The 24,741-nt window shown below is 37.9% G+C and overlaps 5 protein-coding genes across 6 annotated transcripts; 2 read left to right on the top strand and 3 right to left on the bottom strand.

Annotated features, from left to right (window-relative positions):
* The first annotated feature begins 659 nt into the window (after positions 1–659).
* On the top strand, positions 660–2,427 carry LOC117614553. Its single transcript, XM_034343406.1, has one exon. The coding sequence runs from the start codon at positions 825–827 to the stop codon at positions 2,301–2,303; it is 1,479 nt and encodes a 492-aa protein (XP_034199297.1). The 5' UTR covers positions 660–824; the 3' UTR covers positions 2,304–2,427.
* A 1,951-nt stretch (positions 2,428–4,378) lies between these two features.
* LOC117614333 (transcription factor MYB16-like) lies at positions 4,379–6,182 on the bottom strand. Its single transcript, XM_034343116.1, has 3 exons — positions 5,798–6,182; positions 5,564–5,693; positions 4,379–5,471 (listed from the first exon to the last, which is right to left on the bottom strand). Exons 1-3 carry the CDS (start codon positions 5,928–5,930, stop codon positions 4,634–4,636), a joined length of 1,101 nt encoding a protein of 366 aa, XP_034199007.1. The 5' UTR covers positions 5,931–6,182; the 3' UTR covers positions 4,379–4,633.
* A 3,877-nt stretch (positions 6,183–10,059) lies between these two features.
* Positions 10,060–11,975, bottom strand: LOC117613797 (mitochondrial uncoupling protein 3). Of its 2 annotated transcripts, XM_034342371.1 has the most exons (3): positions 11,921–11,938; positions 11,443–11,822; positions 10,060–10,889 (listed from the first exon to the last, which is right to left on the bottom strand). In XM_034342371.1, the coding sequence occupies exons 2-3, from the start codon at positions 11,809–11,811 to the stop codon at positions 10,362–10,364; spliced, it is 897 nt and encodes a 298-aa protein (XP_034198262.1). In that variant the 5' UTR covers positions 11,812–11,822; positions 11,921–11,938; the 3' UTR covers positions 10,060–10,361. The 2 variants fall into 2 exon arrangements, with proteins under 2 accessions (XP_034198262.1, XP_034198261.1); XM_034342370.1 differs by having other exon boundaries at positions 11,443–11,975.
* Positions 11,976–12,481: 506 nt separating this feature from the next.
* LOC117626901 lies at positions 12,482–14,252 on the top strand. The gene has a single exon (XM_034358703.1). The coding sequence runs from the start codon at positions 12,520–12,522 to the stop codon at positions 14,125–14,127; it is 1,608 nt and encodes a 535-aa protein (XP_034214594.1). The 5' UTR covers positions 12,482–12,519; the 3' UTR covers positions 14,128–14,252.
* Positions 14,253–14,537: 285 nt separating this feature from the next.
* On the bottom strand, positions 14,538–23,243 carry LOC117626893 (protein SHORT ROOT IN SALT MEDIUM 1). Its single transcript, XM_034358689.1, has 21 exons — positions 23,143–23,243; positions 22,900–22,989; positions 22,430–22,633; positions 21,646–21,936; positions 21,426–21,526; positions 20,535–21,197; positions 20,388–20,433; positions 19,604–19,696; positions 19,459–19,514; positions 19,193–19,310; positions 18,655–18,866; positions 18,507–18,570; positions 18,210–18,383; positions 17,569–17,596; positions 16,312–17,477; positions 16,115–16,189; positions 15,852–15,926; positions 15,216–15,758; positions 15,065–15,106; positions 14,925–14,987; positions 14,538–14,830 (listed from the first exon to the last, which is right to left on the bottom strand). Exons 2-21 carry the CDS (start codon positions 22,969–22,971, stop codon positions 14,741–14,743), a joined length of 4,176 nt encoding a protein of 1,391 aa, XP_034214580.1. The 5' UTR covers positions 22,972–22,989; positions 23,143–23,243; the 3' UTR covers positions 14,538–14,740.
* Between the last annotated feature and the right edge of the window lie 1,498 nt (positions 23,244–24,741).

Below are 24,741 nucleotides of genomic sequence, written 5' to 3'. Positions count from 1 at the left end.
ATAACGAAATTTAGATTTCTATTATTTCAATTTCTGGTAATTGAAGATTTCAGTATTTAAATTTATATATATTAAATTTTGTAAATGACAGAAATTGAAAATTTCAATGTTTGGAATAGCTCATATAAGTTCTAAACGACATAAATTAAATAATTCAAAAGAAAAAAAAAACTGATAATCGACATAAAAGATATTCCGCGAATTAGAAAATAACATATACCTTCCTTGTAGTGATCGATTGAATGAAAAATTAGGCCCATTTGGAATTTGACTCAAACTATATTTAGCAATGTATAATTTACCAATTTGGAAATCAATTTGCGGGCTATTTCAATTGATCATTGAAGTGGCTGGCGGTAAAAGGAGTCAAAAAGATCACTCCATATACCTTCCTTGTGTTCATGGTGCAAGAACATCTTGCCTTTATTACTTTTTGTTAATATTTTAAATAAATAAAAATAAAGTTTGTGTAAATATAATGGTGATCAAAGCAGTAACCATTGTAAATGCAATGCACCAATACTTTCTCCTTTCACTGTTCCGATGGTCAAGATCGACGAAAGATGTTATTCTTCAGAAAACACTTCGCTTTACGCCTTTGAAAAAGACAGGCATGACGAACCCTTTACTTTGGTTACGAAAGAGAATAAAATAAGAAGTGTATCATCAAAACTGAAATTGTGGCTCTGGCTCATTTGAACTCTGTCTCTCCCGAACTCAGAGCCTTTCAATTTTGAAAACGTGTCCGCATTTAATTGGTCTCAGCAGCTCATACATCACCTAATCCACTATCACAGAGCTCCTCCTCCTCCTCCTTGGCAGCCATGGATGCAGCATCACTAGCAGCAGCTTCTGCTACAACAATGAAAGCCGTTAACTTTTTTGCAACTCCAATTACCCAAAGAATAGCTACCCACCCGACTACATTAACCTCTCCAATTCCTCACACTAAACCAAACGTACACGCTCTCTGTCTCCCAAACTCTAACCCTAGAAGCAGAGCCATTTCTCTGATAACTCGATGCTCCATAAAGCCAGACACCGACACAACTGACAACGAGAAAGAACAGAATTCGACCGTTGAACCCAATTTAAATTCAGAACCGACAAACCCATCAACGCCCTTTTCAAATGATGCACTCTCTTCTCCTATATCAACCTCATTTTCTTCTTCTAATACCAAAGGATTGGTGTTGGGTTTGGGCTTTGAAAATTCATGGGACAGTGCAGAAGTTGGGTCACCAGTTGTGAAGAGGTTCCTGGGTGACGAGGAAGAGAGATGGTACATGTGGTACTATGGGAAGTCCAGTTCAAATCCAAACCCAGGTTCGGATTCGATTGGATTAGCAGTTTCAAGCAATGGGGTTCATTGGGAACGAGGAGTTGGACAAGTTCAATCGAGCCAGGATGTGGGTGCGGTGATCAATTGCGGCAAAGATTGGTGGGCATTTGATACTCAGAGCATTAGGCCTTCTGAGGTAGTGGTCATGTCCAGTTCAAAGGTCAGAGCTTCCAGTGCTGTTTATTGGCTCTATTACACTGGCTACAGTGCTGAGGAGGCAGAGAATATTTATAATCATTCTCAAGAAATCAATTTGGAGAACCCAGAAAGGTTCCTTCTTGATAAAAATGGTGGGATTGGGAAGATTTTCAAGTCTTTGCCTGGTTTGGCAATTAGTCAAGATGGGAGGCATTGGGCTAGAATTGAAGGGGAGCATCACAGTGGGGCTCTGTTTGATGTGGGGTTGCAAGGAGAGTGGGATTCTTCATTCATTGCTGCACCTCATGTTGTTTTCCATGAAAGTGGTGATCTTAGAATGTATTACCATTCATTTGATTTGGAGATGGGAAACTACTCAATTGGGATGGCAAGATCAAGGGATGGGATTAAGTGGGTGAAATTGGGGAAAATAATAGGGGGAGGAAGAAGTGGTTACTTTGATGAGTTGGGAGCAATGAATCCATGTGTAGTGAGGAACAGGAAAGATGGGGAGTATTTGATGGCATATGAAGGTGTTGGTGGTGATGGTGGGAGGAGCATTGGTTTGGCTGTGTCCCCAGATGGGTTGAAGGATTGGACAAGGCTGAAGGATGATGAGGTGGTTTTGAAGGCCTCTGAGGATTGTGGATGGGATACCAAAGGGGTTGGATCTCCATGTTTGGTTCAGATGGATGGGGAAGAAGATGAGTGGAGGTTGTATTATAGAGGTGTTGGGATTGAGGGAAGGACTGGGATTGGAATGGCAGTTTCACAAGGGAGTGATGTTACAAGGTTTAGGAGATGCGCAGGATTTCATTTATAATATATGTGTTCATTGTCATGTTTGTGTTACTTTCAACGTGGGATCAGATGTAATCAATTGTTTGCTGATTTGGGTGTGTGTTCAAATATGAATTAGCATGTACATGAATTCTCGACGGAGGACTTTCATATCAAAGATCAATAATGTATCGATAACACGTTGGTATGTTCTGTCATTGACATGTATCTATTTTGATAATCCGTCTCTAACTGCAAAATTCACACATTTTGAAGAATAACTGATTCTTCCATTACACGAAAACCAAACGCTATGAAGTTTTTTAGAATTTCATTATATTGTTTGATCTGATCATGGTTCTACAAACTGGTTGATTTCTCCATTGGAGACTCAGATACAGAGGCCTGACTTTTGGGTGGGCTTGAACTCAAGGCCCGAAAATTAGAGTTGAGCTTGCTGGTCGAGAAACACCAACATGAAATGGGAATAGCACTATTTTGCTATTTTCGACCAATCACGGTATGCCACGCGTGATAATTTTTTCATGTGGCAGTCTGTGATTGGTCGAGGATAACAAAACAGTGTTATTCCCTTTTCATACAAGTTTTTGTCTTCTGGTTATGGATAAGGCTTCATATCTCAAAACAATACACAAACAAAATTTTCTTAATAATAGAATAAAGGCTTTTTATCACAAATGGTCCCTGACGTTTGTGAAATTATCACATTTCGTCCCTAACTTTTTTGTGACACTAATGGTCTTTAAGATTATCCTCTACACATCAAAATAGTCTCTGCCGTTAGCTTCCGTCAAATTTTCTGTTAAGTTGCTAACGTGGCACGTGTGTGGAGCCCACACATTCAATAGTATAAAGCCACGTGGCTTTAAATAAAATAAAATATATTTTAAATATTTTAAAACTTAAATCCATAAAAAAGAAAAAGAAAAATACATGCACCCTGCATTCTCATTTTAAAACTTAAATGAGCAATCAAAGGCTGGCCTTGTTCCTGCAAAAGATTCGGACCTTGTAAAGGAGAAAGAGAAGAAAAAAATTAGCAGCCCAAAATCTTTTAGAAGTCAAGAGCCGAGTCCATGAATATCGAGCAGGAGATACATCTCATCCTGAGAATGATAAGATTTATGCTCAACTTAGGGGTTTCAGGGAACAAATGAAGGAGGCTGGTTACATTCCAGAGACTAGATTCGTGTTACATGACATAGATCAGGAAGGCAAGGAAGATGCTTTGCTTGCCCATAGTGAGAGACTTGCTGTAGCTTATGCCCTCCTCAGCAGCCCAGCTCGTTCATCTATTAGGGTAATCAAGAATCTTCGTCTTTGTGCTGATTGCCATAATGCATTGAAGATTATTTCAAAAATTGTAGGCAGGGAACTCATCATACGAGATGCTAAGAGATTCCACCATTTCAAAGGGAGAGGGAGAGGGAGAGAGAGAGAGGAGGAAGAGTAGGGAGAGAGAGAGAGGCAAAAAGTGGGTCTGCGAGGGGGGAAGTGCGCAGGCAGAGTGAGAATGCAGGGTGTAGGTATTTTTCTTTTTCTTTTTTATGGATTTAAGTTTTAAAATATTAAAATATATTTTATTTTATTTAAAGCCACGTGACTTTATACTATTGGATGTGTGGGCTCTACACATGTGCCACGTCAGCAACTTAATAAAAAATTTGATGGAAGCTAACGGCAGGGATTATTTTTATGTGTAAAGAGTAACCTTAAGGATTATCAGTGTCACAAAAAAAATATTAGGGATAAAATGTAATAATTTTGCAAACGTCATGGACCATTTGTAATAAAAAAATCTAATATAAATGTATGGGAGAGTGAACTGTACTTTTTATTGAGTTTTTTTTATATATAAAAATTATATAAATAAACACATTATGAAATTTATCACTTTTTTTAGGTTATATTGCTAAAAATTTAACAGCCAACTAATCTATCATGGCAATTTAATAGACATAATTGAATTTTTATTGGATCAGTCTGCTCTGATTCTTGTTTGAAGGATAATGTGTCAATTTTTAAGTTCTTTAGATTAAATTTTAATGGGGTGGCTTATGGATAACAAAAATAAAGCAGATCATGGCAGAGAAAATCAGAGCAAAGAATCCGGATCCATTTTTGTTGTGACCTTCGAACTACCATATTAATAACATCTAAATTACTTGTTACATTCTTTCTTTCGTTGATCAGATAACCTGTTATTTAAAACTAAAAAACAACTACTCTACTCCTTATTACAACTTAATTAGTTGCTAACTAATCATTGACCATTGCTGCTACGATTGAGTCACATCTCCTAACTCTAGACTTTCAAAAATCAAAACACAGGCGACCCAGACGGTGAAGCGTTCACCAGATTGAGTATATACTGTCCCAGTAGCTCCTGTTCTCCTCAAAGTTGCTGCCGCCGTTATCAGAGATCTCTCCGGCCAGCGACGAGTTGTAAACCAAAACATCAGTGAAGTCCTCCATCATGATATTTGAAACTCCAGCTGGGATTATCACATTCCCGACCTCCTCATCATTCCCTGACCTTAACGTACCCTCCTCCACAAACCACGCAAGTGTAGCAGCACAAGCATCCATACAACCAAATGTAACATTAACATTGTCCTGCAATACCTCGGATGGAACCACAGGATTTTCGTTGAGCCCGTTAATGTTAACGGCATTTTGCATTGGAGGATTAAGTGCGTTAATATGTGGGAAGTTCAAGGTGGATGTTGGAGACTCGAGGTCGTCCATGGACATCATAGAACCACCCGAAATAATTGTGCTGTTAACGTTTCTAACCGTGGGCTTTGTCGACCATGTTCCTTGCCATGCTCTGAGCACATCCAAACACGGCAGACCCGGCGGAGCTTTGTTGATGACGTGACCTTGATGGGTTGCGTCGGAGGAGCTGCTGATCAGGAGGTGGTTGGGGTTGGTGGTGGAGATGACCTGCAGCTTGGATTCTCTAACGAGCCTGGCTTCGGCTTCAAGGCGGGCGCTCTCCCACTGAGCCATGTGGCTTATGTTGGCAGCGTCCTTAGCGTGGCCGCTGCCGGAGCCGTGGTGGTGCCTCGGCTTGTGGGTCATGGGATCGATGCCCAGCTTGGTTAGTCTCTTCTTGAGATGTGTGTTCCAGTAGTTCTTGATCTCATTGTCCGTCCTCTTAGGCAAATGAGTTGCTATAGCCGACCACCTAAGATTAGTAAATAAATTGAGCTATTAGGAGACATATTTGCCATTTTTGTTTAGAGAAAAAAAAATAATATTTAAAGTTTCGTTGATTACCTGTTTCCGATAAGAGCATGGAGCTGAATGATACTCTGTTCTTCTTGCAAACTAAACTTCCCTCTTTTGATGTCGGGCCTCAGGTAATTGGTCCACCTCAGACGACAGCTCTTCCCACATCTTTGGAGCCCTATATGTATTTATCATGCATGCATGCACCCAAAACAAAGTTAAAAATGGATCGAATTATAAATGAAGGGGAAGGGGTTCTTAGTTGTGAGTTAAAATAATTACCTGCTTTTGGCGGCAAGGCACGCCAGCTTCCATGGCCATGGTGTTCGATGTAAGTCAAGAGCTTCTGGTCTTCCTCAGGAGTCCATGGTCCTTTTTTCAAACCCACCTTCTCACAGCATGGTGACCTCCCCATCTAGTTTAGTTTGAAACCCTACCCGATCAGCACTCCCACAATTAGTATAGTTTGGGATTCTGGAATCCAAGAAAACTGTTGGAACACCATAAAGGGGGAGGCCAATATATATAGAGGACGATATGAATAAAGAAGGTGTGCCAGAAAGATTGCTTCTTCGTGACCAACATGCCCTTTCACTACAAATGGACCTCCTTCTACAACGATGAGAGGGACACGTGGTGTCCATCCACTGGCTTATTGACCCTATGATTATCAACTTCCACTGAGAGGGACAGTTCCTACCTCGGTTTTTGTCTTATATATAGTAGCACTTGTCGGAGAAATGAGGGTCACAATTAACTGATAAACTTGTCACAAAACCTAGCTAATTAAATTTCTTAGACATTTGTGATGGCGATGGATATACGAAATTTCCAAAACTCTAATTATCAAAATAGTAAATTGAGCTTAGACCTATAAAATTCATTTTAAATCACCTTCAATCCTTTCTTTTAGTTTTCTATCTAAAATACCCAATTTTTTCAAATAATACCCGATGACTAGGATCCAATTAAGTAAGTTACCTAATATAACTTAAAATCTGATTTATTATATTTTTTGGATTCCAAAACTACCCCTATTTATAAGTTAATGTGTTATGGGGGGTGTAACTAATGACACCCGTTGAATTTGGAAATATCTCCAAATAGTTGTAATGGATGTAGGAACTAATTTAGAAACTTATTTGAAATTAAATATTAAATTCTACATTAAAGTATTAATAATCTATTTTACGACGAGTAATCTATTTTTGAATTAATGTTGTTTTCCTTCTATGAATTACGACTAGTAACCTATTTTTTTCTAAATAATGTACCTATTTTTTCTCTCAAAATAATGTACCTATTTTTTCCCCAAAACAATTTACCTGGTATAATGAACCTATTTTTTCTCTCTAAATAATGTACCTTTTTTTTTCTCTAATAATGTATACCTAGTAAAACAATTTACCTAGTATAATGAACTTATTTTTTTCTTCTAAGTAATGTACCTATTTTTAATTGATAAAAAGTGTGCATAAATTTCAATTATACAACGTACCAATTTTCTATAAATTATTGTGTATCTATTTTTAATTTATGAAAAATGTACGGAAATTTCAATTACAAAGTAATTGACCTATTTTTGTTACTTTTTTGGGTAAATAATATACCTATATTTTTATATTTATATTTTTTCATATGTACATTATTGGATATGTACAAATTTACATTTTTTTTTTTTTTTGCAATTTTAAGGGGCTATATGTTAGAGGGAATGGCAATCAAAAGAAATGGGGTGATTGATATGCTGTTAATAGGGAGTTTTAATTACAATTATGGCAGTTAATGAAATGCTTGGAATAAAATATAAATAAAATATAAAGTCTGATGGCAATGATGTAAAAACATAGGAATACTACGACCTCTTATATCATACTGGTCATTTAAGTTTGAAATTGGGTTTTACACATAGATTTATAGAATATGTATAGGAAATAGAAATTGTAGGGACCTATATTGGACAAGCCCTTGAATGAATTATCTCATAATAATCTCTGCATACTATTTAATTTCAAATAAGTTTCTAAATTAATTTCAACATCCATTACAAACCATTTAGAGATATTTCCAAATTCAACGTGTGTCATTAGTTACACCCCTCCCCTCTCCCCCCAATAATACATTAACTTATAAATAGGGATAGTTTTGGAATCTAAAAAATACAATAAATAAGATTTTAAGTTATATTAGATAACTTACTTAGTTGGATCATAGTTATCCAGTATTATTTTAAATAAAAAATTGAATATTTTAAATAAAAAACAAATAAAAAAATTAAAAGTGATTTAAAATGAATTTTATGGGTCTAAACTAAATTTACTATACTATTTATTTATACACGAACCTCTCCTCAATTTCAGAATTGAATTGAATGAATGGTGTTGAAGTGGAGGGGGTAAAGTGGTTAAAAAGTGGTTAAAAAGCTTCTGAGGGCAATAAAATTATCAGCCAGAATTATAAATACGCGCCCCATGTGGTTATCAAAATACTTTCAGTGGTGATTTATGGCTGATCTAATGAATTTATTGACGTGTACCATATCTGTACGTATGATTTTGCATCATGATAATTGGTTAATTCAGCATATTGATTTTCACGTGCATGGAAATTTCTCTAAAAATAATCAGTGTGGTTGGCTAGCTGCCTTGATTAAATATTTAGTTAATACATAATTTATGTCACACCCTTTGGCAGTTGAGAATTAGCTTTGGAAATATATAGTCCAATCGAGTATACCAAAGAAACTCTCAATGGGTACCATATATTCAGTACGTCTCCACTGCAAACTTATTCAATATGTCCCCACTGCAATGTTCTTGTGGTCTCTGGGCATCCACATCACCCGCCCGCTTCCAACAACTGGGTCGACTGACTGGTATGTTTCCTTGATTATGGAAGCATTGTGCTTCAGTACTTTTTCTGATGATTTTTTAAGTTGAATATTAACCCGTCAACTATGTCATCTTTTGCGTTTAGCTAACACGTGAACACTTATTTGGCACTTCAAGAAAGTCTTATTTGTGTGCGTGCATTATTCATCGAGTATATTGAAAAATATGTGTATATATAAACAAACAATGAATGAAGTGAATGAATGTTGTTGATAAAGGAATACCAACTGGATGTTAATTCTAGTACCTGTCTGTACGCGTATGCTATAAAGTTTTAAGTTCGTTATTTTGGAAATACATTCACATTTGTGTTTGGCATTAATTTCTATTGCATTCATTCATGTTTGTCGGGTCGATGTGAATCTGTATGATCATGCACTAGCCGGAGATCATAGGGATCCCAGATCTGTGTTACTGGAAATATACATAAATTCTCTTATCCTTATGTTACATAAAATATATATGTAATATACAGAAATTCTCATATGCTGATGTCCGGATGTTATTATTGTGCAGACGTCATATATTTTCTATTATCCCTCCCTGCTTTTCTCCCCGTTTACAATGGCATCAGCACAATAATAACGTGCGAATATTTGAGGGACACAATGACGATCTATGAATTAAAACCTAAAAAATAGATAGTTTGGATCATTGAAAAAAAAATATATATTTGTAGGGTACCCTAAAGGATGTCCCTCAAATAAAGTTATTGGAGGGATCTCTCAATAAAAGAGACTGTGAGTGAGATAAGCAAAATAAAGAAGGGTTAATTACACCAATGCCCCTTGAAACTTCAGTTAAATCCCACTTTATTAACTCAAATTTAAAATGACCCACTTTACCCCTGCCGCCAACTCCATCCAAAATCTATTAACTGTGATGACGTATACCACGAATGTTTTTGTAATTTCATACACATGAATCATTATCCACCAAACCTCACTCATTGCAGATATTTAATTCTTTCCCATTTCATGTTTTGCCTTGGCAGTTGGCAATTTTTTATGATGATGCTTGTACAAGTTGCTTTTGCTTCATCTATGATCCATCTAACCTTTTAATTGATTCAGTTTATTCTTTTTCACTAAAATTCGCAAAGGAAATACCATTTCCACCCAACCCCAAAGCCCCCCAACACCACCACCCACCCAACCCCACCCCACCGCCGCGCGGCGCCCCCCCCTCTTCCAAAAAAAACTTATCCATAAGATGGATAGTACTGTTTTGCTATCCTCGATCATCCCTACTGCATGAGAGTTTCTAGGCTCAGGAGTGAAACACAATTATGAAGGTGACAACTCAAGCAGGCAACTGGTGTACTGAGAGAGTGGTCCAATCCAGAGGCTTGTAAATTCGAACGAGACAGCCTGAGGCTCATAACTTCCATGCAGGATTTGGTTTCTTACTTATTAGGTTTCTATCAAGATCACAGTTAAAAGTTAATCACCAAATTAACTTGCAAGAGAAATTGTCAGGAGCTAAGTGTTGTCGACTTGCAATCAAAGGGAACCCAAGAGCTTAATTGCTACTTCAACATCTTGTATTTTCCCATTTTTTTCTTTTTTTCCAAATATATTGGGGCATATAGGACATGACAGCATGCAAAATGCAATTGAAGGAAACAAATTTCAAACCCAACAGAAATACCACTGAGAAAGGAATATTTCTTCATTGCAAATTATGAAGGCAGAAATCTTTGATTGTTTGTCAATGAGTAACAGCTCAAAAGAAAGAAAGAAAACTCACGAAATTGTTAATTCCTAATCACAAGTTGGAGCTTGCTTGCTCTATATCACAACTCTAATCTTTGATGTTTGAATCACAACAACATGTAAGTACCAAATATTGGCACCTAAACATGCGAGGCATCCTTCAAGCTTGAAGAAGGAATATAAATGCCATCCAGTATGATCACTCGGAATCTGAAACAAGAGAGTGGATGAAAAGATTCATCAGAAAGAAGAGAACCCTGCAATTTGTCTAAACTTCTCGTATGAGACCCAAAACACAAATTGCCAAGGACCAAGCCTTGCCCATGTAGGTATGAACCCTTTCCACAATGCTCTTAAACCCTCAACTTTGACAGTCTTCACCAAACAATCATAGGAATTGTTGTACATAATCTTCCCTTGGTTCATCATTCTCGTCTTTACCACATCAGCTGGACAACTCAAAGCAGTTGCTGAAAGGCCTGACATGATTGATGCCAAAGTGTGGGCATATATGTTATCCTCCGAAATTCGATTTTTGATAACAAAATGTTTCGCCTGATCATAACAGGCCAACTCTCCCATGTTCACCAAGAATGCTCTTTGGACATTAGGGAAAACACCTTTCCAAAGTCCTCCAATGCCCTCCGATCGGACGATCTTGTTTAAAGCATCAAAGCACCCTGAGTACCTAGGTTGAAGGCCTTGCCTCACCATACGACCATCTGCTTGCATCCTCACCTTAACAAGATCTGCGGGGCTTGCCACCAACTGTACTACTTGCAGTAAACAGAAGAACATTATTACTTTCAAAGCAAACACAGAGTTAAAGAAAATACAAAGCTGTCAGTCTAATCAATTATTGGACCATTTGATTGGCAAAGAAATGCACAGCACAACCAAGTAGGCCAACCTAACATGGATTATCATGTGAAAAAGCTGCATTTAAATATCAAGAGTGTGTAAAATGCAGTGAAGTTTTGTATATATAAATTCATATGCATGTCAAAGTATGAGATTGAAGCAAATTCAATGCGAATAGAATGTGACAAAACTGCATTACTAATCTTCAAAGATCAAGCATTCATTTTCTCATTGTCAATTCGAACAAGCTTTCATTTTTAAACTTATCAATTTTCTCTAAAATGAATCGGTAACACTATTACTTTCAATTTCCCTTCTTGACCCAACAAAAAAACAAAAAAAAACTAAACTAAACTTTCAATCTCCCAAGTCCAAAAACTTATCAAATTACAAATCCCAATTATTTTTTTCGAAAAGGGACCCAACCCAATAAGTTAGACACAATAAGAAAGCAAGTTACCTGAGCAACGACGCCGGAAAGCCCACCGGAGAGAGCTTTAGCGGGGAGAGAGAGGGACCCACCATCGGTTTTCAGTGAGCTTCTGAGGTGCTCGTACCCGACGATCCGAATTGGCGTGTAGAAGAGGTGTCTGAGAAGTGCAGGAGACAATCCCTTGTACAGCCCGAGAGGGCCTTGCTGCCGCAAGATCTCAGAGGCCACTAGGAACCCGTTGGTGGGCCGAGCCGATCCCACCGACACCGACTCACCGTGCAGCTGAAGCCTAGTCTTTGTCAGGTCTATCGGAAACGTCGTCGTCTCCGCCACCATGGCTGAGATCGACGCCAGTAAGATCTTCCTGTAGGCCCGATGATCTTCGCTCGGTTTCATCGTCGACGGAACTATAAAATTGAAGAACAACGACGGAAAATCAGTTAAAGGATAATCTAATAGATTGGGAAACGACATCAAGTTATAAAATTGAACGACAGTGTGTTACATGTCGTTTTAGTAGGAAATGACTGTTTATGAGGTAGAGGCGAGAGTTGAGCTACAAGTCTTCGACCTCGTTTGAAAATAATTTTGTAAGAAGCACATTTGTTTATAACTGCCTTTTTATAAGCACATTTATTAGAAGAACGTTAAAAATTTATTGAAAATTCAAGTAATTAAGCATTCGGAGGTAATTTTTGAATTCTACGATATCATAAGCGTCTTTGATTTCTAAATCCAAGTAATTAGAGTTTTTGTGACTTAAAAGTAGGATATGAGAAGCATATTTTATCCCTTTCAAAACCACTACAAACATGCCATTCGTATTGTACGAGATATCATGCTCAATAGAAATTTAAGAAAACAAAATAACCAAAAGTGATCTTGTGGCTATGATGCCAACAAACATATCCGTTCAATCAGGTTCTAGTTTTTGTTTGCTTTATCCACTGGCTGTAACGACACCGTCGAGACCGGCATAGCCGTTCAACGTTACAAAAAATGTAAAATAATAAAGGCCGGCCTTGTGACCGTTACATAACGTCAAATTCAAAAACTACAGAGAAAAGCCTCCTCGCTTACCCAAATTAGTCATCATAGTCAGAAATGAGAGAAACCCAACAAGATCAGCTAGTAATGGCAGAAGAGCAAATGCAGCAGCTCAGATCCAAAGCCACAGAGCTCCTTCTCAGAGAAGAATGGAAGGAGGCCGTACAAGCATATTCTCACTTCATCAGCCTCTGCCAAGACCAGGTCTCAAAGGCCCCTGAAGACCCAGAACATGTCCTCAAGCTCCATAAATCCCTCTGCTTAGCCCTCTCGAACCGAGCCGAAGCACGATCCAGACTCCGGGATTTTGCAGAGGCCTTGAGGGATTGCGATCAGGCATTGAAAATTGAGAGTACCCATTTCAAGACTCTTCTCTGTAAAGGTAAGATTTTGCTGAATCTGAGCAGGTATTCAATGGCATTGGAATGCTTCAAAACAGCTCAGCTTGATCCTCAGGCTAATGGGAGCTCTGTTAGCCTCAATGGGTACTTGCAGAAATGCAAGAAGCTCGAGTTGATGTCGAGAACTGGAGCTTTTGATCTCTCTGAATGGGTGGTTAACGGGTTTCGCGGAAAGCCTTTGGAGCCTGCTGAGTACATTGGAGCAGTGCAGATAAAGATATCTGAGATTAGAGGGCGAGGCCTGTTTGCAACAAAGAACATTGATGCTGGAACTTTGGTGTTGGTCACCAAAGCAGTTGCCACAGAGAGGGGTATTTTGCCGGATCAAAATCTGGATGAGAATGCTCAATTGGTCATGTGGAAGAACTTCACTGAAAAAGTTATGGATTCGGCGGCTAAATGTTCAAGAACCCGGGATTTGATCAGTACATTGTCAAGTGGTGAAGATGAGGATAAGCTTGAGGTCCCTGAGATCAATCTGTTTAAGCCTGAGTCAGAGCATATTGGTGGCTACCCAAATGAGAAGCTTGATGTGAACAGGATTCTAAGCATCTTGGATGTCAATTCTCTTGTTGAGGATGCAATCTCTTCTAAGGTTTTGGGGAAGAACAGTGACTATTATGGTGTCGGGCTGTGGGTACTGGCTTCATTCATCAACCATTCATGTGTTCCCAATGCAAGGCGTTTGCATGTTGGAGATTATCTAATAGTTCATGCTTCCAGAGATATCAAGGCTGGGGAGGAGATAACATTTGCATATTTTGATGTGCTTTCTCCATTGGACAAGCGCAATGAAATGTGCAAGACATGGGGGTTCAGGTGTGATTGTAAGAGATGCAAGTTTGAGGAGGATTTGTATTCAAGGCAAGACATAAGAGAGATTGAGATGGGTCTCGAAAGAGGGATAGATGCCGGTGCTGCAGTTTATAGGCTGGAGGAAGGCATGAGAAGATGGACGGTGAGGGAAAGGGAGAAAGGGTACTTGAGAGCGTCATTTTGGGATGCATGCTCTCAGGCTTATAGCCCAGAGAAGTCGGCAAAGGGGTGGGGAAGACGGATACCACCGATGGATTCGGTGGTCGATAGCATTGCGGAAGCAGTGGGAAGTGATGAGAGGGTGTTGAAGATGGTGGTGGAGAAGTTAAAGAAAGGTAGTGGGGGAGTTGTGGAAATGGAGAGAGCTTTGAAGCTGGGAAGAGGGGTGTATGGGAAAGTAGTGAAAAAGCAAGCAATGAAAACTCTTCTTGGTCTTGGCGTTCTTTAAACCAAGCTATTAACTAATAGCTAAAATTTTCAATTTTTATTATATTCCCTTGTAGTGGCCAATAATCAGTTAACCTACTGGGCTAAAGAACTGATTTGCTGATTTTTTGTTTAACTTGATGAAATCTGCCGACTCTTTTCTTTATTTTATCTCATATTTTACTGATTAGCTGCTTTGTATTAAAAGCTTTGTGTTAGGATCCTCCCAAGAGATTTTGTTTTATCAAGAATCCTCCCAAGAGTTTCGTCCTCAGAATTTTTCCATAATTCAGAGCTAGAATTTCTCAGCATAAATTAACTTTGGCAGTTATCAAATTAAAATTTCAAAATTTGCTACTCAACCAGACTTGTACGATGGATCAATTTCCGAGAATATAAACTGAAATTACTGTATTTACTGAGATAAACACATTGAGAATGGCAAAAGTGTTCTTATTTCAATCAATAAAGAGGCGGTAAATGCAAACACAAGGGAATAATTTAATTGTAAACATCCAAAACCCTATCTCTAAGTTCGTTTTCCCTTTCCTTTTAACCGTCATCAAAGGAAAATGCAAAAATTCAACCTGACTCCAAAATGAAAAATAATTCGGAAACCAAATACGCTTCAGATCTCAAATGTCAGTCATTCGCACCAGTTTCTTGTAAAGAATGTGGTCATCCCTTCCGGTGTTGCTCTCTAATAATGCACTCTGCACAAGTTCCTGATGCAGAAAAAACAAGCATGACCAAACTGTCAAAGATAAGAATACACTAAATACAAAATGAAGCAACAAAACAAAATTTTATACTTCTCACCTTGACATCCCTGTGGGAAAGGAATTTTCCCAAATTGTGGATTATCAATCTCATATCTTCAACCTGAAAAAGCAACAAGCTCTTTACGTTTCTCTAATAATGCAACAAAACAAATATATACATTGAAGATTGCAACTTACCCTAATGTAGCCAACTTGATTCCTGTCAAAGAACCTAAAAGCCTGTTTCAGATGGGAAAAGTATAAAAGAAAAAGGATGGCATTAATGGATTGATGGAGAGAGAATGAAACTGTTCAGCAATCAAACTAAAACAATAACTGAAAGGTATACCTGCAATAGTTCCTTGTCCACAACCTCCTTTGCCCTGGGAGTTTCTTTCTTTCCTGTATCCACCTTCCCCTCTTTTCTTTCACCTGTATCTGCTTCGGCCTTGGCCTTTGTTTCTGCAGCCTTCGTGTTAGCTTGTTCCTTAACTTTGGATTCGTCCTTCTCGTTTCCAAGCACAGGAATCACATTCCCCTCTTCATTATTCTCATTAGAGGGATGAGGACTAGCATCCTCCATTTCTTCATATTCTTCTGGATCTTCCTCTGGGTCTTCTTCATCATCTGCTATATGCTCCATCTTAACCTCATCAACATGATCAACAGAACTATTCTCCTCAATAACAGCTTTTTCTTCATCTTGTTTCTCTCCATCTGACCGAGATGAACTCAATGCTTCGGATGACTTAGCAGGCTGGTTCGTCACAGGGAGCTCATTTATCTTCAGACGCTTCGTTGGTGATTTTTCATCATTTCCTTTCTCAACTTTTTCTATTTCTCGTTGCCTCTTACGATGGTTTCTTTTCATCACAAATTTTATTCGCAGCTTCTACAAAAACAACTCACATAAATGAAGATGCATCATTACAAAATAAAAAATATCAAATTATATGCATATTCAGATTAACTGTCTTAAACCAACCTGTAGAAATGTCAAAAGACGGCATCCCATCTGATACTGAAGCTTTTCATAAAGCGTTTCAGCAAACAGTGAAAGCTGAGAGAATGGAGAGAAAAGAAGGGAAAAGGAGGGAAAGATTTACAAGGAAACAATTAGCTCTATTTTGCATCTGGTATAATGAGAAATACGCAAAGAGAACAAGTGAACCAGTAGACACAGATCCAAAATTCAGTCATAGAATTAAGGCAGACATGAAGAACATTAGATGCCACGAGAAAACATACCTCAAACGTTGATTCTTCAATGTCCTTGTCGGTATAATCTAATAGTAAATCAAGTGAAAGTGATGTTGAACGCAGCTGTCACAGATTACCACACAATTAGAGCAAACATGCAAGGAATATTAGATGAGGTGTACATGCAAACATATTTAATACATGTAGTAAACAAAACTGTGATATTCAGACTATAATCAACCTACTTTAGAATCCTTGCTCCACTGTGTTTGTAGAATTAATCCAGGGTGTCGAGGAGGTTCTTCAGGCTTTCTTGTTTCTTTCAGTTCTTTATTTGATTTGCTTCTAGACTCATCTTTTCCATCTCTGTCTTTTTTCTCTTTCTCATCTTTTGTTTTCTCATCATCTTTCAATTTTTTCTTCGTGCCATTATGGTTATCCTTACGAGCAATTTTTTGCGTGTCTGGCTCAATCTCCACTTTAGTCACAGAGCCACTCTTCTCACCAGCTCCCTTTTCATCTTTCTTATCCTCCTTAACATCCTTTGCATCTGCTTTACTTGAATTCGCCATATCAGTTTGTTTGTCACTGACTTGTGTTTTTGAAGCCTTTGGTTTAGAAATAACTTTTTTTTCTGTTTCCACAACATCACTTGCTGGCTTTTCTGCATCTGCTGTTTGCTTCCTCACACTTTCTGTTTCATCTCCAACATTTTTTTCATCCCCATCACCATCTTTCTTACTCTTAGCAACCCCTTCGTTCAGTTCAACACCAGTCACCTTCCGTTTAGGCACCCTCTTAATGATTTTCTTTTTTACAATTGTCTTCACACTGGTATTTGTACTACCGCTTGGATCCGATTTATCCTCAGAGCATCCGGTTTCATTCTCAACTTTCACCTTCGTGCCAATATTATCTTCATTCTGAGCAGCCTTATCCACTGGAACCTTTTTAATAACTTTTTTCCTCACAAAAGTTTTCACTACAGCAGGATCAGCAGAAGATTCCTCCTCTTGACCTGGAGTCTCTGAATTTCCTTTTGTCCCCCCATCACCCAGATTGTCAGGTTGCTTGGTTGTAGTATCACTGGATCCCTTACCAACAACCTTCTGTCTGACAACCTTCTTTATAATCTTCTTCTTCCCGGTCTTTACAGTTCCAGTTGTCTGAACTTCAGCAGTTTCTACCTGTTCCTTTTTATCCTCAATCCTGCCTTTGTCTCCTCCACTCACATCTTTTTTCTCAAGCTTCTTACCATTCACGTCACCTTTTCCTTCAGATGCATTCCCTTTCATATTAGTACCATCTTGCTCCAGTTTCTTAACTTCCTTCGCCCCTCCAGTGGATGCAGACTCTTTCTTTTTATCTTCTTTGTCAACTCTTTTGTGTTTTGATGATTCCATTTCCTTATCTAAACCAAAAACCAAGCAAAAGATGATTATTGATGAACATCAAACAAAAGATGTGAAATCATACACAACTAGAAGACCAACTCCATTTACCTTTCAGAACTTCCTTCTCCCTTGATCTCTGCAAGAACAAACATACTAATTTTAAAAACAAGTAAACTATAAGCCGATCAAGATAAATTTTACTGTTACAAGTTTTGAGAAAATAAAATAAGGACAAGAGGATATTACAAAAGTATATATGATCAACAAGGGTTAAATGTAAATATGGTATCAAGAAGATGCGAAAAAGAAAAAGGCTTTTGTAGCTAATCCTGAGTCAATGTTATTAAAACTTCTTAACCATCTGTTGGATCCATATTTAAAAAGCTCCATTGTAGGATTACATGGCTGCATCACGCCTGTCATGCATGCCGAAATAAATAAATACTGAAACAGAGAAACGCATCCCCAATAATTTAGTTAAAGATTTTATAAATTGACAGAATTTTGTGAATCATTCACAAAGTGCATGACTGATGATTAACCATAGCCACAAATTGACCCGCAGTTGAACCACTGCATGTGGGATGCATACATGTTAACCTATCTACATTTTTTTCCTACGAAATGTAAATGTGTGCATACATGTTAACCTACATACCCATCAATAATGTGTGCCTGTGATTAAAATAAAAATCTACCCAAAACAAAACCATACAAAACCCAGGGGAACTACAATAAAAACAACAAACCTCCTTTTTCAAAGAAAGTTGACACTCTCTTTCTGCAACAGCTTTCTTGTGAGCAAGCCATTGGTCTCGCCATGAATCCAATGAAGGGAGACATTCAGACAAATCTGGGACAAATATTACAGTCACCTCTTTATGGCTGAAGACTCCATCTTTCCCAATTCTATCATAGTGTATCTGCAAATGTCAAATGGAATTGAAGAATTAGTCATAAATTTAGAAATCTGCAAAATAAAAAAATCAAATAAAAAAAGATTGCAACTAGGTAAAAATCACAATCATTACTAATGCAAATTTTACCTCAAGAAAACGATTCCAGTGCTTGCAGTTCTGCAGATCAAGTTTAGCAACATCCTTTCCATATCTACAAAGAAAAACTCATTCAATCTAATAGAAAATAGCATTATTTCTTTATGTATCTCTATAAAAGATAGCTGACAGCACAAACCTTAGGGCAGTTTGAACTAAAGGGCTATCATCAACTGATGGATCACCACCATCAGCAGGATTCCACTGGCCACCAATTGCCATGCATGAACGGTCCTTTTTGAGAACAGCAAACCTAAGGATATTGCAGATATGTGATAAGCGATCATCGGAACCTCTTTCAGATGACAGCTCTTCCAAAGCATTTTTGCTAAGTCCGCTCATCAAGATAATCTGAATAGTGGAAATTAAATATAAAATAAAATACAGAGTAAGCAAGCAATTCGTCAGGTGTACTGTACTGCAGCAGAAGAAAAATAAAATTTTGAGAGAATAAGAGAGAGAGAGAGAGAGAGAGAGAGAGAGAGAGAGAGAGTACGCAAATTAATCAGAGAGTATAACCAAAAAATTCAAAATTCAATTTTCTTTATCCTCCTCTTTAATTAAGTTATCCACATGTTTTTCTATTCAGGAATGACTCAAGATTTAACTACCTAAATTTTAGATAATAAGATTAAAGAACGGGTAAAACAAGAGGGGAGGACAGAAACACGAACTACCTTCGCGTTCCACACTATGTTTCCACGTCCTGATTTTTCAGGTTCTTCAACCAACATTTCAGTAGCTCGCTCTTTCAGCTCAGCGGCATTCTCTTCTTCAACAAAATCATGCTCAAAACTGTAACACTCAACAAGGTCGTACAATTACATTTTCTTTTCTTTTTTCCTTTTTAATAAAGAATAGGAGCTGAAGGGTTCCATATCCTGAATTAAAATAAGAATTCCTGAAAACTAATTAACTGACACAGCTTCAACAAGCAAGGTACCTGACAGGAGTATGAATAGACAGATGAAGGTTCTCCCTAGGCCAGTTCACAACGGCCTACAACAATAAAAATGCCACACTTCATTTATGTACTTAACCATCTGAGTCCATAAACCTTGAGTGAGAAACGAAAAATACAGACAAACCTTGCAGAACTCTGAGGGTATAAAGAGTCTGGGATATCGTTTATCTATAGAAAGATAATCCCTTTCTACATCCATCAGCCTGGTTGAGTAAACCTGCACATAGATGATATTGTTACCAAAATGAGTGAAATCATAAAGACATTTTAGGTTGTAGACAAACCCAGCAGTTTACATTGAATGATCAGCCCACATGTTAAAAATTCTAATACAACTGTGTTTTTCAAGTTTCCAGAGCTCAATCAGTTTCCTGTTGTAGAAGGTAAGTTTCCTCAATTTCAAAAGGTATAACGACCACAACTGAAAACCATTCATCTACGTCTACTAGCCACAAAATGTTGTATAAGAGGATTTGGTGCATGCTTAGGATTTAATTAATCCAGACAGTTTAGAGTTAGCAAAGGTCTACATGAAGAGGTCTGCACAAGAAAAGGCCAACATACAGGATAAAGGAGATATAGTGAGAAGAGAGAAGTGCCAGGAAATGTGGTGGAGCCAACCATAAACAAAAGCGACAAGAAGCATAGGAACACAGAAAGAAACATTTGCACGTAGAGCCAAAATACAAAGAGGAAGCAATATTGAGGAGAAACATGGTAATAAGAGTAAGGAAGGTTAAGGATATCCCAGGGATTAGAAACTGAAATTCTGAACCAAAGATAACAGAAAAGGCATCACGATTGAAACCAGTGAAGAACTCAATTCCAAACAAAAGACTAAAGGCAGACTTGAAAGGAATAATTGTCAATATCATTGAATGGCTATGCTCTTGCACTGGTCCTTTTACCTTGCAGACATATTCTCTCCTTTTATCTTTAACAGGTGAATGACGCCTTCAGCATAACAGAACACCAGGTTAGTTAGAAAGGCTGCGAGACAAAGCAGCAATTTGCAAGAACAAGAGCAGGACGCAAAATAAAACATCAAGATCCACCTATGCAAAGCTTCATGATGTGGCGAATCCTGTCGCAAGGATCTCCCCTCCTTTGCTAAAGAGGAACCACGACGATCCCTAGAAACTCTTGGTGGAGTTCGTTCCCGCCTGGTTTCAAGTGCACGTTTCCGCTCTCGATCTCTCTCCTTCACCCTCCGCTCCAAAATGCGTTCTCGTTCACGCTCTCTTTCTCGTTCTCGTTCACGTTCTCGTTCGCGTTCCCATTCCTTCTCCCTTTCTCTGTCTCTCTCTCTCTCACGCAAACGCTCCCGACGGCGCGTCTCCTCCCTTAGCTCAAATTCTTGAAGATAACTAGCCCTGTCATCCTTCCGTTCATCAATCCGTGGATGACCACCATGAGACAAGCTTCCCGGATAATCTGACTCAAGAGATGAGCCACGAATCCCTTTTCCTGTGGCATAGTCCCTACCAGGAGGTAGGCTGACTCCATAACCAGGATTTGAGGAACTTTGTGAAAACATGAGATCATCATTTCTCCGTGGAGCTGCCCCTAATATTGATGGAGCAGGTTGTCCCCCATATGAAGAACCACTAAGCATAGATAAACTGCGAGGATCCGCATCCATTCTTCCTCCAAAAGAAGTAAGATCTTGAGTGGGATGACGACTAGCGGCACCCCTCGCTGCAAGATAATCAGCTTGTCTGCCAGAAATGTGTTGCTACTCAGTCTAATAAGAAATATATCACCATCTAACATAGCTGTGCACAGACTCATTATTAAGATGCGGACTATTTTGTTACTGAGAAAGGTAGGAATGACCTTTGCAATTCATTAATGGGGATGGAAAACAAACTACAAGGGATCTGACCATGAAATGGAGACCAAGTTCCAGTCAAAAGTGTAATACAAAGTCAGCAGAAAAAAAGTACCTTGCACTCCCGTCAAGAGAAGCAGACTGCAGTGATTGCGATTTCAGCAATTGTTCTTGACGAAGCAGCACCGCCTTATCAATTCGATCATAAATCTCGGACTGTCGCAGAATATGATGCGAAAATTATAAAACTACAAATCAGGTCTTATTCAAAGAGGAAAGTAAGTAAGAGGAAAATAAACAAAAATATTCTATATTAAAAGATGAAAATGAAAAACCTGATGTTGAGGACCAAAACCAACAGAATCGGCATATCGACCAGTTGATTCACCTTGCAAGTCCCTCCCCATATACGCACTCTGACGTTCACCAAATTGCCTTCTGTCTATCGCTGGATAATCAGGAGCCTTTTCACCATACAATTGATCAACTTTATGACCATACCCATGACTTGAAGATGAGATATAGTCACCAGATGAGAACTTTGGTGATTCTGGTTTAGCTGGGACATAACCACCACGACTTTCCAAAACCGATGGTCCAGAACCTTTAGTACTCATTGGAGGAACCTGTACACAATTTCAAATTAGACATCAGATGGTTCAACAAGAACTTCACAACAGATCAAACCGAAGCTTGGATGCGAACTTCCACACCACTCAAACAGTAACTTCCGTGAAACCAGCAGTGTAAATACCACCAAAATACATTTAAGAGCAAAATTGGAGAGATTAAAGATATTGAGGGACCAGCACATGCATATATAGAAAAGGTTTATCACAAACTCGATGTTTAATGCTTTCCTAAATATGAATAAGAATATACGAAAGAAGAAACGGAAAAGGGAATTATCGAGGAGATTTCTATAAGGAGCACAAACATTATAAGGCAGGTCAATAAGTAGTGTTATGAAGTCCTAGGTAGCAGAGAGAAACTAAATATTTGCTACTTGTATCACAACGAAAATAAAGCACCATTTAGCTGGACAAAGCACTATTTAGCTGGATAAAGCACAGGTTACCAGAAATACATCAACATGAGTTCTAGAAGAAATAGACAAACCTGAGGTGCACTGCTCAAAGCAGCTGAACCATAGATAGAGCTATACTGTCCCCCATAATGAGCTGCAGCTGAAGGATGAGCTCTATACCCACTGGCATCAACCTCCTCCGAGCCAACTAACATTGATGAATGCCGAGAACCCATGGGAACTTGCGACCCCCCTTCAGGCCCTCCAGCAGAATTTCCAGCATAGGCAGGTCCCAGCTACAGATATTACAATAAATGAGAAAAGGATCAGGAAATCCCCAGGCAAAAATTCTGCATTTTTACAAAAATTAGCTGTATTGTGGATACCGGTGGTAACTTTCAAAGGCTGAAACTGAAGAACAAAATGCCTAAACTTGAAATTTTAACATTGATATTATCCCTTTTCGAGCAATTAGATGATGAACAATAAGAATAATACAAAACGCTCTGTAAAAAAGTAAAGGAAATGCAAATTATACAACAATTGAAAAACAAAGTCTTACATTTTGGCCATACGCAGATTGGCCAGTATATGACTGTTGTCCGTAGGCATTGCCCCCTCTGGACGAATACATGCTATTTCGCAAACAGCCCTAAAATAAAATAAATAAATGATTTGCAAGAAAATTCGCCAATTCAAACAATGATGTACGAAATCCAAGCTAAGGAAGAACGGTTGATTTTTCAAATTTTGATCATCAATCGAAAAAGCAAAAAGATATAGATTTTTTATAAATGAAACTAACCCTAACGACGCTGATTATTGTGAGATTGCGAAGCTTTCCGTGTTGGAGCACACGAAAACCCTTCAACTCTGAGTATCTGAGAACTGGAAGACGTATCTTTGTTTATCTGGTAGTTAGGTTTCGGAGCTTTGACCGAACAGAGTTTGGGCCTTGTCAGATCGGATTGTAATAGTCAACGAACCCGGAGAAAGTGCCGATTGAGCCCAAAATGGGCCCAAGGATGATTTAGGGAGTGGAATCAATCACGTATTACTCATTTATGAATAACCCAATTTGCGCATATCGAAACGATATTAGGAATTGTCATTAACTACATACGACGAGAGTGTATCTCTTCAATGTGGCATGTTTACTAATACGTAATTTGATTAAAAAGAATTGAATTAAGGAGATATAGATTTCGGATTCCTATTGGGCTTCGTTTGGTTCATGGAAAAGAAGGCTTGGGAATGAGAAATTAATTGTTTTCCCATGTTTGGTAAGTTTAGGCATGGGAAATCTTTGTTTGGCATATGAGGAAATATGGGGAAAGTGAAGCCCTCATCTCAACTTGGATTTTGTTTTCCTTCCTCATGGGAAAGTTTGAAAAAATAAGCCAATATTAAATAAACATTTTTCATAACCATTTTGTACCCATTAAGAATTTAGAATTACAATATATCAGTAAATGCATTATTTTTTTATTTGATTTAATATATATATAATTGAAAATTTATACAAACTTTTTTTTCAGTTCCTACTCAAAACAAACATGGGAAATGAAATAAAGTGATATCTCTCAATTACTTTCCCAACATTACCAAACGTGGGAAATAAATCTTTCATTTCCCATCTCTTGGAAAATGACATGGAAAGTGATTTCCCCTCTAATCCATTCGGTGAATCAAACGAGGCCTTGAAGTTGTTTATTAAACCATATGAATTGAGAGGAGTTAGATTCCGAATTCTTATTGAAGTTTTTACTAAATCATATGAAATTAGGGTAAGAGCGGTGCTAATTACTAAAATATCCTCGTTGTTGGGTTAAAGTAAATGGCAAATTTTAAAATTTTAAAATTGTATGAGGATATAATGGGTAAAAAAGATAAATTCCTAATGGTTTATTTCTTCATGAATTAGATTACCACCTCCCGGCCAATAATTGAATTCCTCCAAAATCAGGAATTAAATTCCTAATTTTGTGTAGGCCTCAATTATTTTTTTATTCCTTGATGTGAAGTAAACACAGGAATCCTCCATAGATGGAATTCAATTCCTGATTAATAAACACACTATTAGAGCGATTAGGAAACACTCATTTAGTTTTTTTTTTTTTTTTTTTTTTGGTGGCCTTTAAGAATATTATAAATAAAAGAGTAAAAAGTGTTTTTAAAAAAGGATTTTCAAATCAAATGGTCCATCAACTTGTACACGAGTGGCATTTTGGTTCATGAACGAAATTCTTCATTCAAATGGTCCCTTTACTCTTTATAATTCGGCGAATTGGTTCCACCATTACATTTTATAAATATTGTCGTCAAATATAGGGGCAAAATTGTCCAATTAAATAAATTATACTGAATAATTTAAAAACTAGAATTTTAAATTTTTAAAATTTTT

The sequence above is a fragment of the Prunus dulcis genome, chromosome 1 (genome assembly GCF_902201215.1).
Source record: "Prunus dulcis chromosome 1, ALMONDv2, whole genome shotgun sequence".
NCBI lineage: Eukaryota > Viridiplantae > Streptophyta > Magnoliopsida > Rosales > Rosaceae > Prunus > Prunus dulcis.
The sequence above is the reverse complement of the archived record's forward strand: the minus strand, read 5'-3'. Positions and strand labels throughout refer to the sequence as shown.

Coding starts and splice junctions, on each gene's coding strand:
- LOC117626901 (XM_034358703.1), top strand. CDS start 12,520: ATGAGAGAAACCCAACAAGATCAGCTAGTAATGGCAGAAGAGCAAATG.
- LOC117614553 (XM_034343406.1), top strand. CDS start 825: ATGGATGCAGCATCACTAGCAGCAGCTTCTGCTACAACAATGAAAGCC.
- LOC117614333 (XM_034343116.1), bottom strand. CDS start 5,930: ATGGGGAGGTCACCATGCTGTGAGAAGGTGGGTTTGAAAAAAGGACCA. Junction 5,694..5,797: donor TGCCTTGCCGCCAAAAGCAG/GTAATTATTTTA, acceptor AAATACATATAG/GGCTCCAAAGATGTGGGAAG. Junction 5,472..5,563: donor CATGCTCTTATCGGAAACAG/GTAATCAACGAA, acceptor TACTAATCTTAG/GTGGTCGGCTATAGCAACTC.
- LOC117626893 (XM_034358689.1), bottom strand. CDS start 22,971: ATGTATTCGTCCAGAGGGGGCAATGCCTACGGACAACAGTCATATACT. Junction 20,434..20,534: donor CATCATGAAGCTTTGCATAG/GTGGATCTTGAT, acceptor GTTATGCTGAAG/GCGTCATTCACCTGTTAAAG. Junction 14,988..15,064: donor ATCAAGTTGGCTACATTAGG/GTAAGTTGCAAT, acceptor TTGCTTTTTCAG/GTTGAAGATATGAGATTGAT.
- LOC117613797 (XM_034342370.1), bottom strand. CDS start 11,889: ATGTCGTTTCCCAATCTATTAGATTATCCTTTAACTGATTTTCCGTCG. Junction 10,890..11,442: donor TTTCCGGCGTCGTTGCTCAG/GTAACTTGCTTT, acceptor CAAGTAGTACAG/TTGGTGGCAAGCCCCGCAGA.